This window comes from Rhamphochromis longiceps, linkage group LG12 (assembly GCF_057381845.1).
Source record: "Rhamphochromis longiceps isolate RC_006_pf linkage group LG12, R_longiceps_female_GT1.1, whole genome shotgun sequence".
Lineage (NCBI taxonomy): Eukaryota > Metazoa > Chordata > Actinopteri > Cichliformes > Cichlidae > Rhamphochromis > Rhamphochromis longiceps.
In genome coordinates, this window is record NC_140568.1 from 31,540,208 (window position 1) to 31,559,835 (window position 19,628).

The 19,628-nt window shown below is 40.5% G+C and overlaps 1 protein-coding gene across 1 annotated transcript in view; it reads right to left on the minus strand.

Moving 5' to 3' along the window:
• Positions 1–281: 281 nt before the first annotated feature.
• pgm5 (phosphoglucomutase 5) overlaps positions 282–19,628 on the minus strand; it is a 30,178-nt gene continuing 10,831 nt past the window's right edge. The window contains exons 7-11 of the mRNA XM_085425806.1: positions 18,107–18,222; positions 13,989–14,124; positions 12,471–12,654; positions 6,429–6,566; positions 282–1,097 (exon numbers count right to left, since the gene is read on the minus strand). Of these exons, the coding sequence (XP_085281932.1) occupies positions 1,008–1,097; positions 6,429–6,566; positions 12,471–12,654; positions 13,989–14,124; positions 18,107–18,222 (664 nt within the window). The 3' untranslated portion in view covers positions 282–1,007. The remainder of the gene's footprint in view (positions 1,098–6,428; positions 6,567–12,470; positions 12,655–13,988; positions 14,125–18,106; positions 18,223–19,628) is intronic.

A 19,628-nucleotide genomic window follows, 5' to 3' on the forward strand; every position in this document is an offset into this window, starting at 1 on the left:
CTGTTTATGAGTTCTGCGTGTCTCATTCAGGCCATATAAAGATCAGCCTTCTTCATTTTTTTGTCTCAACACAACAACTTCAACACACTTTATGCTTAAAAGCACGCTCTTTCCTCGAAAGAGCGTGCATTCATACACCTCCTGATATATGGTGTCAGCACAACAAAACACCCAAGGGCAACATATTTCACTAAGTCTGTTTTTTTCTTTTTGTCCTTAAAGCCATCTGACTAAATGAAAAGGACAAGAATTACACACAAATATTTTATTTGGATTAAAAAAAAAAGAAATAATGAATTCAAACATGATCATACAACATTTTCAAATCCTAAATTAAAGAATAAAAGCTAAAACTCTGTTGAGAGTACATTTTTCTTTTTAACTTATGTAGGTTTGAAATATGACTGTGGTTACTTATCAAGTATTCATAGAAGAAATATGTTTTAATTTTATGGCTTTAATAAAGTTAACACATATTTATACCACAGTATGCCTTTATACTGTATGTATTATGGTGCAGTACTAGCCTCGGTTTAGGCAAATATGATGCAAATTTCAACTCATACATGCAAATTAATATTTAATTTGTTTTAAAGTTTAAACAGAAGGTTAACTAAAGTGTTCAGATTTTTAAAAGGTCAAATAGTTGAAAACATGCTGTGATAGGTTCGAGCAATCTGAAATGTGAGTTTGCACGCTCATAATCTGTTCGCTGTCGACCTTTTTTCATTATTTATCCACAACAATAATTACGCCTGCCACGTTGATCCACTAAATGGTAGTCGTCAATAAAGAACAGAGAACACTGTATGCGACTTTAACTTTATTTTTGAGAGACAAATGTCAGCGGTAAGCATCTGAGTCAAAAAAGAAATGAAAAATGAGGCTGAAACTACAGAGATATTTTAAAGATGAAACCAAGAAAGTAACAGGTGCTTTGAGGATATTTTTCATGTGTTTGCATATGAGTGTGAGTGTTTTTTGGTTGGTTGGTTTTTTTCACTTGCTCATGTGATTACATTTGGGCCACGGCGTCCTGTCCTCTCGTGAATGTTAGAGATCTTCAGGGCAATGGCAATGAGAGGACCCAGCACCACCTGAAGACAAAGCAAAGAGAGCTGAAGGCAGAGCTTCGAAACTCAATCAGACCTTTAAATCTTTCACATTCACACTAAGTTACTGTCGAGTTCTTGAGAATTTCGTGAGCTTTTTGGTCAGTTTTTCTGTGCGAGGTTGGCACATTATACTTATAGACATCACGTGTTAACAGATTCCAGAGCAGATAACCAAGTTAGACTTACGTAAGTCTAGACCTTTAAAACTGTTTCAACATCCGCATTAAGGGGATTTTATAGGAGCTTTAACTTGGTTATTCAACTGGTTCTTTTTTATTTTTACATTTAGAAAATGCATACAAAGTGAGCATGAGACAACAAATAATGACAACATCCCACAAACTTGACATTATGACTAACAGGTTTGCTGTTGGGTCAGTGTTAATTTGAACCCTTTACTGCACAGCAGTAGTAATGAAGGTGTTTGAGGCTGCTGAAGAACATCATCTCCTCCTCCATCCCAGACACCACAGATCCGCTGCAGTTCGCCTACAGATCCAACAGATCCACAGAGGATGCCATCGCCCACATCCTACACACCACTCTCAGCCACGTGGACAAGAAACAGGGTAACTATGTTTGTTGATTACAGTTCAGCGTTTAACACAATAGTGCCCTGCAGACTGTTCACAAAGCTCAGGGATCTGGGACTTAACAGCCGTCTGTGTGCATGGGTGTTGGACTTCCCCACTGGCAGAACTCAGGTGGTGAGGGTGGGTAGATGCGTCTCTAACAGCATCACCATCAACACAGGAGCACCTCAGGGATGTGTCCTCTCGCCACTGCTCTACTCCCTCTACACTTCAGACTGTGTGGCCACCCATGGCTCCAACACCATTGTGAAGTTTGCTGACGACACAGTGGTGTTGGGTGCCATCTCCAACAACGATGAGGCGGCCTACATGGATGAAGTGAAGAATCTGGCATCATGGTGCCAGGACAACCACCTCCAGCTGAACGTCGGCAAGACCAAGGAGCTGGTGGTGGACTTCAGAAGGGGTCAGCACAGAGACTACAAGCCCATTATCATCAATGGAGCTCCAGTGGAGAGGGTGCAGTCCTTCAAGTATCTTGGTGTCCACATCTCCTCAGACCTGACATGGGCTGCCCACATTCAGGTCCAGACCAAAAAGGCTAGGCAGCGCCTGTATCACCTACGACAACTGAGGAAGTTCAGGGTCTCTCCAAAGATCCTCAGGATTTTCTATACAGGCGCTGTGGAGAGCATCCTCACACAGAACATGACATCGTGGTTTGGGAACAGCTGTGTGAAGGACCAAAAAGCTCTCCAGAGAGTGATCCGTACAGCAGAACGCTGCTGCAGGATTGTTCTCCCCCCGCTTCAGGACACCTACACCAGGAGATGCCGGACTAGAGCAGCGCAGATACTGAAGGACCCGTCCCATCCTGGCAACAAACTGTTCCAACTTCTGCAATCTGGTAGAAGGTTCCACATCTTCCGGGCAAGGACAGAGAGACTCAAGAGGAGCTTCTATCCCCAAGCCATCCGTGCCCTAAACACACACACCCGCCCTCTCACATCATCTATAATTGACTGAGACAGGACTCTCTTCCAGACACTCTAAAGTTTAGAGTGTCTGGAAGAGAGTCCTGGTTTAGAGTCTAAACCAAGGCACAATGTACATTTAAAATTCCTTTAATTTTAAATATGTTTATATTGTCTATCCTGTAAAATAGTCAGATGTCTATTCATATTAATGTACAGAATTCACCTGCTTGCTGCTACTACTGCACATTCACCCAATGTATATACTATATATATATATATAATGTTCTCCCCCCCATTTTTGCACATGTCGAGGAGCGTGTCAGGCTACATTTCACTGTGTGTTATACTTGCATAACTATGCATGTGACAAATAAAGAACCTTGAACCTTGAACCTTGGACCTTGAACCTTGAACAGTATTGTGTGATGGAAAACAACAGACATGTACAGGGCCGTGCAAAAGTCTTGAGACACCCCTCATTTCTTTATATTTTGGTTGAAAGTAGCCAAACCTTGTCTTTACAAAAATCCAGCAAGGACCTGAGAGATGCATCTGAGCCTTCAGCTGATCCATCTACTGCTCACTGAACCCTCATCAGAAATGGTCTCAGTGGAAGAGTGGCTGTCAAGAAGCCATTGTTAAGGAAGGGAAACAGGGAGAAAAGGCTGAGGTATGCCAAATTACACACTGAATTTCAGCCAGATCTTGTCAAAATGCATGGAATTATAAATGCAGGAAAGTACAGAAAGATTTTAATCTATCACATAGTACCATGTGGAAAGCAACTGATAGACAACAAATGCATTTTTCAGCATGACATTGATCTGACATATACTCCCAGTCCGGTAAAAACATATGTGGATAGATAAACACACAGTAAAACACAATCAGTCATGGACTGGCCTCCCCAGAGCCTGAACTTCAATATTATTGACAAAGAACAAAAGAAAAACCAGCCAACATCCAAAAGAGAGTTTAAAGTGTCCTTCAAGATGCCTGGAGAACTATTCCTGAAGAAATTATAAGTACATCACTAAATCTATTTACCATTTTCTGGTGATCTCAAGACTTTTCCACAACACTCTACATTGTATGATATTCTCATCCCAAAACTGCTACATGCAAAAAAACATGTATTACACTGAAAGCACAGATTTTACTAAGGCTGCACACAAACATGTGGCTTTTTTTTTAGCTTGGCTGAGAATCTTGTATATAAAATCTGTCCCTCTAATCTAGCTGAGTAAGCATGGCGTGCAATCATGTATGTCGTCTCTGATAATTCATGCGCGCTGGGTAAGGGCCAGAATGATTAGATGTTGAATTTATGATCTAATGATGGATAATCCGAGGGTTCAGTGCAATGCCACAAATAACACATTTTTATTGGCTGAATAAACACAGCAGTTAAATCACAGTTCAGGTATGCTTATCGTAACAGCAGTTTAGCGAGGAGGATTTTCTATTTTCATGAATAAAAAGGGGGATGTAACATTGGGACATAACTTCATGCTGCCCTATACGTTTTGAATTACCGCACCTGCATTTTAATAATAAAAGACTAAAAAGTAATTCTCAAATACACACTTTGTTGCTTTTCTTTGCTTTTTTATGTGGCAAAGTCAGAATTGAAATGTCGTTAATCTGAACGCACGCACACACACACACACACACACACACACACACACACACACACACACACACACACACACACACACACACACACACACCACTCTAAATTGCGAAGGCATCTTTATAACTCCCGGAAGTGTTTAAAGTACACTACCTATCCCAAACATCCATAGCCACACAACAAGCTTTCATTGTTAAACACTCCAAAGTCTACAGGCCAGTCATCTAACAGTTTGAATGAAAGTTATAATACATAATCACAATACAACCACAGTACATGCTGTATCCTCTTTTTTTTTAACTGCTCAGCCTGACATAAACCTCGGATCAAAATTTAACCATACTTCATCAATTATTGTCTGAAGACGTGAGCTCAAGACAACAAGTGATGAAACCCTTAGACATTTTATCACTACAGAGTATTTACTCTGCTAATATGTAGTGAATTACAGTATGTCAGAAGTAACATGTAAACAATTAGTAAATAAACTGCAGCAGGAGTGTTTTCCCCTGTTCCCTGCTGAACAGCCATCGAACCGTCTTCTGGCCTTTAGACTCAATTAAAAGTCGCGGCCCTGAATACTCAAAAACAAAACTGCCTGGGAGCAGGCGCTTGTAATCAGGCTGACTGATCAATGGTACACCGTGTGCTAGGTTTAAGATATTAAATAGAGTCTGTTTCTCAACTTCTAGATAACATATTCCAACATTATTCCTCTTGCAATCTGAGCCATAGGTTTTATTTCTGCTATAAACGTCACAAGTTTTGGAACGACTGCTTCATAATTATGTTAAAGGTTTTAAGGGACCCAGATAAATATGGACTCTTTTCATTCCTATTTTTGGGGTTCCACTTGTTCCTCTCTGCAGCACAAATATTTTTCCTTTACATCCCTGTTAAATTTCCTCCTCCTCCTCCTGGAAGTCATCTAATTCCCGCATCCAAGTCTTTGTTGCTTAAAGACATGATGTCAACTGGAAATAAGATGAATTTCACAGCCTCTATGTTTTATCCCAAATTGGGATAAAACAGAGGCTGTGGTTATTGCTTATTTAAATTCTGTACCAACAATGACTGTATATTACTCCATTCATCTTGTGCATATATTTAATCTATGTTATTATGCTTACTTGCATACATAAGTTTGGACTTTATTTAAATGGTAAATGGCCTGTATTTGTATAGCGCTTTACTAGTCCCGAAGGACCCCAAAAGCGCTTTACACATTCAGTTATCCACCCATTCATGCACACATTCACACACTGGTGATGGCAAGCTACATTGTAGCCACAGCCGCCCTGGGGCGCACTGACAGAGGCGAGGCTGCCGGACACTGGCGGGCGCCACCGGGCCCTCTGACCACCACCAGTAGGCAACGGGTGAAGTGTCTTGCCCAAGGACACCATGGCCGAGACTGTCGGAGCCAGGGCTCGAACCGGCAACCTTCCGATTACAAGACAAACTGCCAACTCTTGAACCACAATCGATTTAATTTTATGTTTGCTAAATCACAGACTTAAGTAGTAGTTTAGGAGTATATATGTATATAATTAAAGTTTTTAAACATTCAAATGATAGAATATCTCCTGTGTATCACACAGATACATATCATGCATTTAATATGTTGAAAAAGCTCATTATGAAGCATCATTTCTGCTACTGTGTGCCAACAAAGCTTTCCTGCGGTGGTAAAACTGGCTAAAGATGACATAATAATGCTAAATTAATAATGTTGGAAGAATTTACAAATGGCAAACAAATGGCCACACCATAGTTCAAGATAAGGATAGTACTTCTATACAGTCCTCTATTTTCTTTGGATCGTGATTTGGGTGGAGCCCATCCTGGCTGTCATGGGGAAAGAGGTGGGTACACCCTGGGATAGTCACAGTCTATCTCAGGGGAAAACACAGAGAGACAAGCACACATTCTCTCATCCATGTCTTCGGACAATTAACCTCACATGCACCTTTATTGAACCCAGAGGGAAACTAAAACACAGAAAGGCACCAGAGCCAGACAAAGAGGTTCAAATGTTCAACCTTGGCTAGATGCCATTCCTGAAGGGATTTAGGACAGGATTTTTCCACTGAAAGGTGAGAAGTAATTGATATAAGCACAAATGTCACAAAAAGAAGGTACATAAACACCATCAAACCCATCTGCGTACCTGTGTCTCTCTGTTGTGTCTCTCCGGGTCTCTCTCAAAGCTCTCAGCATAAATGCGAATGGTGGACCCCATCCCTCCGCCGCTCCCGCTCATTCGAAACACCAGGCGGGACGCATCATTAAAGATAATCCTCAAACCCTGGAAACAAAAAAAAAAAATTGTTTTCTTAATTTTTATCAATTGACTTTTGTCTACTTTTTCATTAACTTACTATTCTCTTTCTCTTTTAAATATTAAAAATTATATAAACATATTTTTTTAAACACAAGTAAATGGCTAAAAGTAAAAGACAAATAAATGGTCATGTATTTGAGTGGATAGGATAAAAAAATCAAAAATCATTTGAATGCACAAATTCAGTGTGACTTTACAGCACACAAAAGTACAAATCTTGTATCATCAGACCTCTGTTAAAACATTCAGTCCTGTAATTAGTGATGCAGTAAAGGCAAACATCCGCTAGATGTCACTGTTACTGTGTGTTTTGTTGGCGCATGATTCAAACTGTACTCTTGATGCATGCAGCGCACTCACATTCCTAATGATGTTGGCTATAAAGTTGCATAAGGTTATAACTACAGCTGCACTTTCCAAGAATCTCCTGACTCTTACAGCAGATAACATTCTCGCTAAGGTTCATAACTGAACTCTGTGTGTGACTCTTCAAACTTAATCCCAGGATATCACTGCATTGGGACCAATCAAATATATCTCCTGCTGACTGACGTAAGGAAGAAACTTTTCGACTAATGCATCTGTAACAGCGCTTATCTGTCCTGAATTCCACAGTCTCTCCTTCATTATTCGATTAGAGTACAAGAGTTCAAGGGAGGTGACGGCAACATGTTATGAGAAAAAACAGGACTCCAAACTGTATTGTCAAAGTATCCCCACCTCAGGCGTTAAGCTGTACTAGATGTCTCGATACTGACAAATGTTATTGCAACTATAGTAAACAAAAGTTTTGTATAGTAGTAAAAGTCAAGTGGATGCACTGTCCCAGTTCCAAAGCAGCCAGTCTCAGACAAATGGCTGTGAGCCTATTAGTTAACTGTGGCTCAGCATTATTGTTTACAGAACGCAGTACTAAATGGAAATATCTGAACCACTCTGGGAATGAAGGATAAAATGCCAGAGTCCAGGTGAAGAGAGACGGCAATAATCAGAGACGTCCGTCCAGCTGTCTGTCTCTCTATCTGTGAGTCTGTCAACTCACTAACAATAGAGTGGCAGTTATCAGAAGGCTGACTAATGCTTGTTAAAAACACTTGCCAATGCAGAGCTCAGAGGCCCCGAGTGGAGCACATACCAGCCATAACTCATGTGTGTCGTGCATGTGTGTTCATCTTTATTCATCTATCAATCCATTTGTTCATCTACCAGCCTAAAGGTGCTTAGAGATTTTGGAGAGGTCTTTGTCTGAGCCTCCCTCCCACCTTCCAGCATCCATGCCAACTGCTGTTCCTCTGCAACTGTGTGGAATTATTCATGGATTAATGTTGGTGTGGAAATGTGGGGAAAGAAAGCACAGAGCAATAAAGTCCCACTAACACAAGAGGGGAAACAAGTCATGGCTCTTCATTTGCATTTTGATTTCACACATGAAATGAGCTGCAGCAGAGAATATCTACACGAGTCAGCACTGACCATCGTAATCAACTGCTTCTTATAAACACATTAGGATTTTTTAAATTTACCTTCGCCTCATATGTCTATTGTAGTTATTGAAACAGTTCAGTGAAGTTAGGATGTCCTGTTGTCAGTTCCAATGCGATAAATCAGCATACATTACCATATTGCCAGGGCCATATGGGCTATAATATAAGGGCAAGTAATAGTGAACGAAACCGAGTAGTCTTCAGGAATAGTTCCCTAGACTTGTTGAGGGACATCAGCCCTCTTATTTTGATGCTGGCTGCCTTTTGTTCTGCTCTTTGTCAAGATGACCCTGCACTGCTTTAGTATTGTTGAGACTCTGAGGAGGCCAATCCATGACTGACAGTGTTCCACTATCTGTTTTTCTATCCTGCATAGGAAGTGTCTTTGAGATCAGTGCCGAAAAGTCAAGCTGTTGCTAAACTGATGCCTTCTTCCTGGCATTACACGGTAAATCAGAATCTTATAGTACTTTTGTGTATTCATAATCCCATCAGTTTTGACAAGATCCTCAACACCACTCACTGAATTACAGCCTGAAACCATGACAGAGCGTCCACCATGTTTTACAGGTGGGTATAGACACTCACTGTTTACCTCTTACCTCTCTGACCTCCACTGACAACAATGTGAACCAAAAATTTGTATCCATCACTCTATAATCCCTGTTGCCACTAATTTTCAATCAAATTCTCATGTAATTTATCTCAGTCTTTTCTCCCTGCTTCCTTTCTTTAAAGATGGCTTCTTCCCAGCCATCCTTCCACTGAGACCATTTCTGATGAGGCTTCAGTGAACAGCAGATGCATCAGCTTAAGGATCGAATGACCCTCTAAGGTCCTTTGTCAGAATTTCTGCCTATTTCTTAAGGATGTGATCTTCAGATACTGTTTATCTGCTGTAGATCATTTTTCACGCCTGGCAGTTCTTCTTTGTTCCTCCATTTATCTATTTTCCTCAGATTTTTTTAAGAACACGGTCTGGCTTTTTAAGGATGAAATATGTCAAGTTTCTAATAGTCCTTTTAGAATCACCTTGTAAGTGCAAAATTATGATTTCATGCCTATGAAACTGTGGCATTTCTTAATAGATTCGACTAAACAAATGGGGAAAAAAATCATCTGTTTTTCAAGACAAAGCATGAAAATAATAAAGATCTATTGCACAAAACCACTTTTTAAAAAGATAAAAAAAAAAGATAAAAGATAAAAAACAAAAAAAAGATAAAATAATAAAATAAAGACAATGCCTTTACACAGAACTGTAGATCAGACTTGATCTTAAAAAGTCTGTCTATCTACACTCTCCCGAGTGTAAGTGCTTGAAACGTGTGCCTAACAGCGGACATCTTAGAACAAAAACATTTGTGTTACTACAGCCCTGCTTTCCACACTCTGAGGCACTTACAGTCAAAAAGCCATCAAGACACTGCTAATTCTATAGCTATCTTAAGAGATACAGCCACAGCCAGCCTTAGCTAAAGATACAATCAAAGTCATTCTTTTAATGAGCTGTCATCTTTATCATTTAGTCATTAGCTATTAGGTAAAGCAACATTTGATCAAATTCAGTCATAGATTAAAAAAAATTACCACAAACATAAAGAAGACAAGTTTCTTACTCGTTTAATAGAAACCTTCGCTTCTTTTTGTTGGTAGATATTTTTTACTAAACAAATTTCGCATAATACCAAATTATCCAAAAGGCAGTATCTACATTTAGCGCACAAGTTGTTCCATCATCTGATATGCAGACGACGTGGAATGAATTCAGTAGCCAGCTACAAAAGGCCGCGATGCCACTGCTGTGTAAATCCCCCAAGCTTTGTCTTGTGTATTTGTGTATCGTGTTTGAGTGTGTTTGCGTCTCTCGTGTGCCAGCTCTTCCCCCTTCAAACACACTTGCAATGGAGAGACTGCAAAGTGAGACGACAGCTGATATAATTCTGTCCTGGGAGGAATGTGTGTTGTAATAACATTCACTGGGGCGACTGGGATGCTGAGGATTTATCAGTATTTTGGGGTGACTGACTAAAAAGCTGTTGGCCTGCTGTATCCATGGTGACACAGTGGAATAGTCACAGCAGGATAACAAAAGACTCCTTCACGGCGTTAAGATATACAAGGTGAAGCCGGTGGTCAGAGTGGAAAACACAAGTGCGAACAAGGATCGGGAGTGGAAGGGTACGCATGTGTTCACGCTTACGCTCATGGACAACTGGACGGATGTACACACCAAAATGCACAATGTGTGTGTGTTTGTGTGTTTGTGAGGTGGGGCGGAAGCTAAGAAGTGTTGACAAATTTCCACAAATTTCTGGGCAGGAAAGAGAAGTCAGCTGGGTGAAAGTCACAGACACAAAGAAGAAGAAAGAAGGGAAGGAAGGAAGGTTGCATTAACCTAGCGAGTTATCGGTGTTTGTAGTGATACATGATGTATGTTATGTGCGTGTATGCATATGTTTATAATTTCAAAAGGAAGATAGACTGTCATGTCCAAACATGGAGCCTTACTGATCAGACAGCACTGAAGCTTAGTGGGTGGTCTGGCTTACACCAGGCTGAGTACATGTATGTGAACAAAGGGAAGAGAGAGTGTGTGACCTGATGTGAAGCAGCTTTTCAGTCACTTTTCTAATGCAATGCAATTCGATGTTGGGTTGAACAAACAGGTTTGCGGCTTTTGGTTGGTCAACTTATTGTCAATCTCAGTTTAAGGTAACCAGTCTGGAGAATGGAACCAATAAATGACTTCAAAGTTGTTCTGGTTGTTTTTAATCTAATTGAGACCATGACAGAAACGACTATATTCTGCTGCATTCTACACAACGTCTGCTCTTTGCAAGCATCTGCACGCACAGCATGCTGACACCAAGCCAGTGAAGAATCCAACACTTAAGTGATGTAAACAGTAGTGTCATGAAGCACTTTCTCTAGCGAGTAATTAAGTAATGCGCTGTGCTACGAGTGATGTGTAGTACTTTACTAAAACAATTACAACTCAACAGAAACAGCAGGTTCAAGAGATAAGTAAAGCAAACAGGACACTAATAGCACCCAGCTTCTAAGAGTAACTCTAGCCTGAGTGGCAACTATTTAAAACAATCTTTTTTGCACTTTTTTGCACAAAAGGATCTACTGATCTGTCTTGTTACAGCTTAAGGTCCTTCTATGCTAAATTAATGTGTCGGTTCATGCTATGCTGATTGGTTTACAGGTGAGTTGGGACAGGGAAGGGGTGTGACTTATGTTTCCTGGTTTCGTTTTCTCCCGCTCTTTACTTTTTCTGTATTTCTAATTTAAGTTGTATTGTTTGTTATGTGGTCCCTTTTAGGTCCTTGTCTCTGTGTCCTTCCCTCAGAATCTCCCAGGTAAGTCAGTCTTGTCCTCATGTTTGTTTGCCTGTCAGTCTCCTAGTTTAGTTGCCTGTTTTCCCAGTCGTTTCTCTGTGTGTCTCTCTCGTCCCTCGCTCTCTCGTCTTTCATGTAGTAGTCAGTTTGAGTCTTATTGTGTGCTTCTTGTGCTTCCTGTTTTATTTTGACAGTCTCTTGTCCTGTGTCTGTCGTGAACTCCTTCTTGCTGTGTGTCCTGAGCGTTGTGATAATTCTCTGTATGTCGGTTTAGTGTCTGCCCTTAGCCTTCTCAGTTTTGTTATGTATCTATAAATTCAGCAATAAAGATTTCGTTAAGTTCAGTCTTGCCTGTGAGTCTGCACTTTGGGTCCAGTCCTGCCTGCCTCACACAGCGTCACCTGACATGTTGTTCTCCGTTGTTGAAGCGGGTCCTGAGATTAGCTGAGTGGGATTTGTCACAATGTAAAACACCTAGCCAGTTAGCCAGGGCTTTTTAAACTCTGCCTTCCTGTTGACCTGTGCTCCCTTCACCTGTAGTGATGCCTGTGTCGTCACCATGTTCAGTTTTGCACTACATGCATTTCACATTTGTCAGAACATCCAGCATTGGCTGCTTTGGTGGGCCACAATAAGATAAGAAACACTTTATTTATCCCATATTTGGGAAATTCTTGAAGAATTTTTTTCCCTTGTGTGCAATTTATAAATTGGTCTTGGGATTCCCTCCTAGTGTGTAATTAACCTTATATGGTACGGTGGTGGCACTGTGGGAGCTGAACGGAAGCTGACGTTTAATTTGTTGTAAAAAAAAAATTCCTTTTTCAGGGTGCTTATGCTGGCAGCTGGCCTTTGTTCTGCAGCTGGACGATCGAAGTCAAGAGCTGCACCACAGTAGACACCGTATCTACTGGAGTGTTTCCCATGGTGGGCTGTATATTCCCATTTGGGCTTCTTTGGGTCAGAGCTGTAGTGTGAATGGCCAAATAATAACGTGTCATGCAACATCCTGCTGTTACAGCCTTCCTTACACTGACCTGGTTTCGAGCCACTGTTCCATCCACAGGGTCAGTGTACTCGAAGTTGTCAGCCTTCTCCACGCTGTACATGTGGTCCCCTACAGCAAACTTCTGGCTGGTGAATGCTTTGTCTGAGATTACTGCCTCCAGATCTCTCATTAGGTAAAAGGCTGCACGTGGGTCCAGACCTTCATAGTCAAACCTGACAATCATAAGATGCACACAAGATTTATGAACACACGTAAGACTCAATGAGGTCATGAAAGCAGAAAAGGGAGAGTTTGCTTATGTTAGGTACGTTCAGTTTTCTTGCCGCATCATCTTACTTATGTTACCGAAAAGGGCTCTAAATTGCAAGAGATGTACCACAGAGATTCTGGGGACACGTCTTGTATAACCTGTCCATCTACTTTATGTGTTGTGGGAAACAAGCATCAGTTTAGAGAAGCTCTCTGTGGGAACATAAAAACTACTGCAGCTATCAGTGGGAAGACTGACTGTGGCAGCTATCTGTGCCTCTCACAGGGGAGAAGTTAAAATAAGAACGAGTGAGAAGGACTGGAGGGAGGGGGGTGGATTAAGGTGAAAGCCAGCGAGGCATATGCGGGGTCGGTAAGGACTAAGACGAGGTGAAGAGAAGTTATTACTGAAGTTAGTCAGCATGTATTCACACAATCATGATGAAGGTTCTGACGAAAACTAGTAAACGAGTGAGAAAAGATTTGAGGTAACCACACGGCATTAGCTTGTAGGCTATTTTGGATGTGTGACAATCACAGTGACGTTGTAGGATCAAGTGAATAAGGTTTCAGTCACACCAGCTTAGAGGCCAGTCGGTGATCATCTATCAACCACTCATCGTGGGCTGTCCGTAGTCTGAATGGAAGTTACAGGCTTGCCTACAAACACCATCCAGCTACTTTTTGAGCTGCTGTGAAACTGTAAAAATGCAACACAAACTGGAAACAGGAACCATTAACTTTCAAAGTAAAAGATTCTTGAACAACTTTTGCTTTGAAGGCAAATCGTCTCTATTTCTGTGTCACACTTTGTCAAGTTTTACTACAGCTTGGCTAGAAGTTTACGAGTATTGAAAACCAAACATGAAAATGCTTGTGGCTACCAGTGCGGCCCCCTAGCCTTCTAGTAGATGCACATGTGTTATCAATTTCAAAATCCTAGGTGACTCGCTCTGAGAAATTGCATTCATAAGATTTTCAGAAAAACTGACCTCTGACCTCTTAAGGTTGAGGTGACTGAGATTCAAACTGACCCCTGAGTTTTAGTACATGCACCTGTTTGCATGGTATAATTTTGAAAATGATATATCGTCTCATTTTGAAGTTATCGCATTGACAACAATACCACATCACCCTCCAGGAGCCACTATCAACTACTTGGGAATAAGCCTTTTTTAATAGCAACGTGTGGTTGCATCGCACCATAATATAGCGGATGAATCTCGAGCAATGTGCACATGACGTCACATGAGAAACCTCAATAGATACACAATGTTTTGATTACTTAGCTGTTTACCTGCAGAAGTAGTTACGCCCAAACCTGGCCCAGTGTTCTCTGACAATCTGCTCAACGCCTTGTTTCTTGGCTGCCATAATGGACAACCACACCAACACGGACCACAAACCGTCCTTCTCACGAATGTGGTCAGAACCTGGAAGAGAAGGAAAACGTGCAAAATTCAACATCTCTGTGTAAACTTCTCTTAGTTATTGGGGCTAAACTTCCATAAAAATCTGCAGTGGAGCTAAATGTGGCCTCATGCAAGACATTGAAGGTTATTTTAATTTTGGAAATTATGATTAGCCCTTTAGCTCAGTGTAACACAAACATTAGAAACAAGGATAAGCAGTTAGCATGGGTCTGTATAAGAAGTTGTTTATACTTTCTGCACTGTTGCTTACATGGTAGCGCAGGTGGTCTACCAAGCTGAAGTTTGGCATATTTGTCACCAGCTCCTCCAGTATACGTTTCAAATTATCTTTGGACAAGATGCTGAATCTCAGTCTCAAGGTATAGATAAAAGTGCTATATGAATAGGTTTCTATGATTAGGTGAATGAGCTTTGCAGTAGAATGTAAGGCTCAAATTCAGTAGAAAAGCCCTACATAAGTACCATTACCTAGCACAGGACTTCCACTAAATCCAGATATACGGTACCAAGGTAGGAAAAACATGTTAGTTTGGAGTTAAGCTAGCTATTTTATCTAGCTTCTCATTTTTTATAACACCTCAGCTAACCATCTCCTAGTAATAGCTGCATGTTCGACTTGATTTTACTATCTGAATCTTGTTACAGTAACAATGAATTAAAATTATGAACTGTTACTTTATCAAAGAAAGGGAACAATACTTTCACCTGCAGTTTAACTAAAGGGAATGTTTATTGTATTGACCAATTATTAATGTAACTGTATAATGGTGGGTTAATTTTAATCTACAACATTCAACTGAATTCATTCACAGATCCAATTCGCAACAGTTGCCTCGGGCTCTTGGAAACGTACAAAAAGTTGCAACACAAACAATCTTTCCTGCCAGCCCAGAGCAAACAAACTCAAACAGAGGAGCGCATCACACCCACAGTCTCCTTCACTGGGGAGCTTTCGCTCTGTTCTCAGAGACAGCTGCACTGTAAAGGTATGTGTTGAGGTTAAGCATGTGTTACATTCCCCTGCTTGAGCTTTAAATGGAAAGTGAGCTGTTATTTTAAGCTGGATTTATATATATTTTATAAATCGGAAAGAAAATAAAAACTAAAAAGCAGTACTGTGTCTGTTTTACTATTCCTCTCAACATCTACACTAAAAATAAGAACCTAAAGCTTTATGTCCGGCACATTAGGAAACTGGCAGTTGTTATTGTTAAGTCCCTGCCTCATTCTCTGTGTCTTTGTCATTCATCTTAACAGAAAAGGTGGCGGAGATTGACACCTAATAAAAGACATCTAATATCTATGTCAACAAAGCTTAACCTGATGTGCCTTTGTTTTCAAAGTGACACCAATAAAACCCACAAAGTTTGACATAGCTCTCTAAATTAGCACTGTTCTTGCTGCGTGTCTCAGAGAGAGCAAGAGTGGTGTGCAGCTCTGATGATTTACTATCCAGGGCTACCTCTGAGCTTTTTTGCCTTACATGGATAGATAACGAGTAAGCTCCCATAGTCCTCTCTGAGTCTCAGCTCCTTCCCTTTCTCTCCTCCTTCTCGATACTTCTCATATTTGGATTTGCTCGCCATCTTCTCCTCCGTTTGCAACAATCATGGGTCTTTTCTCTTCTGTTCACACCCACTGGCGTGTTTCTTTTTACTTCAAGTTATAAAATGTTAAATGTGTCCTCTCTAGTGAATACAAAGGGTTGAGTAGTTGAAAGAAAAAGAAGCAGAGGAAGTCACAAGGAATTAGAGAACAACGACTAAACTTTGGGTGAGGTTCGGACTGTAGCAAGAGGGACACGCATCTAAAATGCAAGCCTATACATGTCTGTATTTTTATGAATTGTTTATACTTTCCGGCGTGAGTGCGTGTCTGCATTAGTATTCACAAAATGCTACCACTGGAGGAGTGTCGGTTTGTTGCCGTGATTCAGGGAGCCCCTGTCTCCTTTTATAGCAGAAGAATGGGGATTATTTACACATGCAGTCAGGGTCACGGCCCTCTCATCTATTAGTTGACTCTGAATGGAGCTATGAGCAGGCAGGATGCACTGCTTATACACGTAGACCTCGAACAGACTGGAAGAGAACGGAATAGGGAAATTTTCACCTTTAAAGGAAAATGATGATTTGATAAATAGTTGAATGTTCTTTTTTTGTTTGTTTCCTTTTAAGCAATCTCATCAGTCATCAATATTATTACACACAGCACACTAGTTACTAAAGAGCTGGAAGGAATGAACCAAGCAGGAATGATGCCAACACAGTGGCAGAAACTGCAGTTCCTGTAATGTCCACTTGAGTGCTTCAATCCCACAGACGCCCATGTTTAGATCAGAATCAGAATCCGAATACTTTATTAACCCCTAAGGAAATGATGTGGCCACGGTTGCTCCAAGACAATAGGAACAATAAAAAGTGAAAAGATAAGAAATAAACATGTTTATAACCAGCAAAAAATAAAAATAAAATTACAGTTGTGACAACTGGAGTCACATTATAAATCACGTTTTTTACCCAGGGTTATTAGATGATATTATTCCAGCTCTCATACAAATAGATCACCTATTCTTAGAGGTGACAGGTCGGTAGTGTTTTGTCTTTTGGTTGCATCCCAGCAATCAAAGTAGTTCCAAAATAAAAGCTTAACCATGGTCGCCGAGGTTACCACGACATCAGTTGGAGGTATCACTCAAACGTCGTCAGGATGTCCTCGTTAGACTTCCTATCAAGAGAACTTTTGCAGTTTGAGTCCACCTGCTGTCACACTGAGGATTTGATTTTACATTAGAATGAAAACATTCCTGAGTTTTTAATAGGGACACTGTGAACAAAGAGGGGACGACTGTAAGAGTCCGATTTGTTAAAGTTACCAAGCGACAAATTAACTTGAATTTAAAAGGGCAAAACCATAAATAGCTTAAAAGTGTTACAGTAGTAACTAATATACAGGAATACTTGATAAACCGTTTGCAAGCCATATTAGTTGTCCTTTTAAAAAAACAAAAAAAACAAAGACAAATCTATTTAATTTCTTCTTTACAATAATCTGATCTATGTTTCTAACTTTGTGACATGCGTCCATCTATGGTTCAGTTTTTGACGTCGTACCCCGACCAGTTTTGACCAGGGAGATTCTGGTCTTCAACCATGTTTGCTGGGATGCTAAGGAATGAGCTGTTGAGCTGATGGGGTTGTTATGGCTCAGGAGGGGGAGTTGGTCGTCTACCAGTCAGAAGGTTAGTAGATTGGGTTCGTCAGTCTGCATGTTGAATTATCCTTGAGCAAGCTACTGAACCATGAATCCCGCGATGCATCAGTCGGATTGGCCAAAATGCCAAAAAATTAAAAAATATCGTCTTTAAAAATAACACTTACAAACAAAACAATAGAGCAAGAAATATTACGAACCAGATGACCATAAAGCTTTTAAACAAACCCTAGCATTATAAATATTAACTGACTTGACTTACTTAAAAATGTAAATGTGCAAAGTAATAACGTGTCACGTGTCTTACCCTGTTAGGCTGGATTTTGTTGACTTCTTACAGCTCAGCTTTTTTGGCAAACTTAGACTATAATAGTAGCCGATTGGCAGACAAAAGTAGCAAAAAAGACCAAAATCGTAGGGAAAAATGTAAAGGTTTTTTTTGTGGTGGTGGTGGTGACTGTTTCAGCAAGTTCTTGCTGCACATTTAGCAGCAGCAGCTGCTGGCCACTGCAGTCCTCTAGTGACAGCTTTGTTTGCAGGCACCAGTTGTTGCTGAGGGGAAAGGATGCACATACTCCCACTCACATTTTCAAAGATAGTCCGGGGATTTGAATGAGCGATCCTCTTTTCACAATCTAACCAGCTGATCCTGCCTTGCATTTGCATTCAGTAGAGATCTGTACTCATAATATTCAGCAATTTCAAATCTCTCTTTATAAAGGCAGTGCTTTTTTCTGTTTGGATAGTAAGTGAATGTGCTAGGTCATACCTGTCCCAAAGCTTTCCTCCCCACAGACGGAACAACGCCCAGAATCCATCAGGTTCCCGAAGTATCTCCAGCCTGTGGGAGTCTCATACAAGGCCAGTTTCATTGCTTTGGCAACCCTACAAACACGCAGAGGAGAAAAGTCAGAAAAACTGCCTGTACACGCGATGTATTTGCTCACATACACACAATATATTCATCTAATATCTAATAAAATCTAACATCTAACATCCCAGGTCTGATGTAGAAACTAGCTTACACACAAAAACTCTGACCTTTGAAATAAAACAAACCAAATGCTGTATGACAAGCGCAATCTGCCAGCAGCTCATCCAATAACTTAATAAGGCAAAGGGAGTAGGAACAAAGTGAGTTAACCTTTTAGTTCATGTTTACTTAGAACCTCAGCCGTGTGCTAGCATAGCGAGAGGAGAAGATGGAGTGCGTGTGCGCGTGAGTGTGTCTGTGTGTGTGAATACATGTGTATGTTGGGGTCACGTGGAGGGGAAAAAAGATGCCAACAGTTCAATATGTGGGAGGAAAGGGAGTGCAAAGAGCCAAAGTGGAAAAGAGCAAAGAGAAAGTCTAATAAAAGTTCCCAGTTGCAGATTACAAAATAGAGAGTAACTAATCGATTTACTGGAACTGCAGTGATGCGATAAGAAGAAAAATGCACACTTTATGGTAAATGGATCAGTACTTATACACTGCTTTTCTACTCAGTTTGAGCACCCAAAGCACTTTCTGCTAGACATTCATACAGCACTTTAAACTCATGGTTCAGCATCTTACCAGAGGATGCGTTACCACTCAGACTGGGGGGAGGGCGGGGATCGACACACTGACACTGACTTTTGATTGGTACTTGAGCCTTGAGCTTTCATTCGACCATTTCCGCAACTTTTGGTTTTACGGCCAACAAATGTTTTTGTTTGTTAGCAGGATTAAGACAATTTAATATTTGCGTTCTTGCTTACAGCTTGATATAACTATCGCTTGAAGAAAAGGTTCGGTCTTTGATCCTATTAGAAAAGTTACCAGCTCAAGCCTGCTTAGTTTAGTTTTAGTTTTAATGATTAGTTTGCAACAAACATCTCCACAGCAATCATTGCATAATATATAAACACTTTACAGGAGAAGTCTAAAAACTGCAGAACCAAATATTTCAACCAACAAAACAGATTTTGCAGCCAAGGGAACAAATACATGGATACCAGCATCTCAAATGCTCGTACTGTGGGATGTGGTGAGAGTTCATGGTGCAATACTATAAATGTGAATATGGGTGAGTTTCAAAATTTTTAAGTGGTTTTATACATATACACATGCATAAAACCCCCAGTGCCCTCCGCAGCTGTTTACAAGAGGATGGGATAAATGACCAAATAAGAGTAAACCAGCTTTATTCCCCCACCCTGGGGAAGAAAGTACTGGAATGGAAAGACTGGCATTCCTAAAAGAAAACAGGAACTCTGAACTTCTGACGAGCATTTGATGTTTTCAGAATCAGAATCAGAATCAGAAT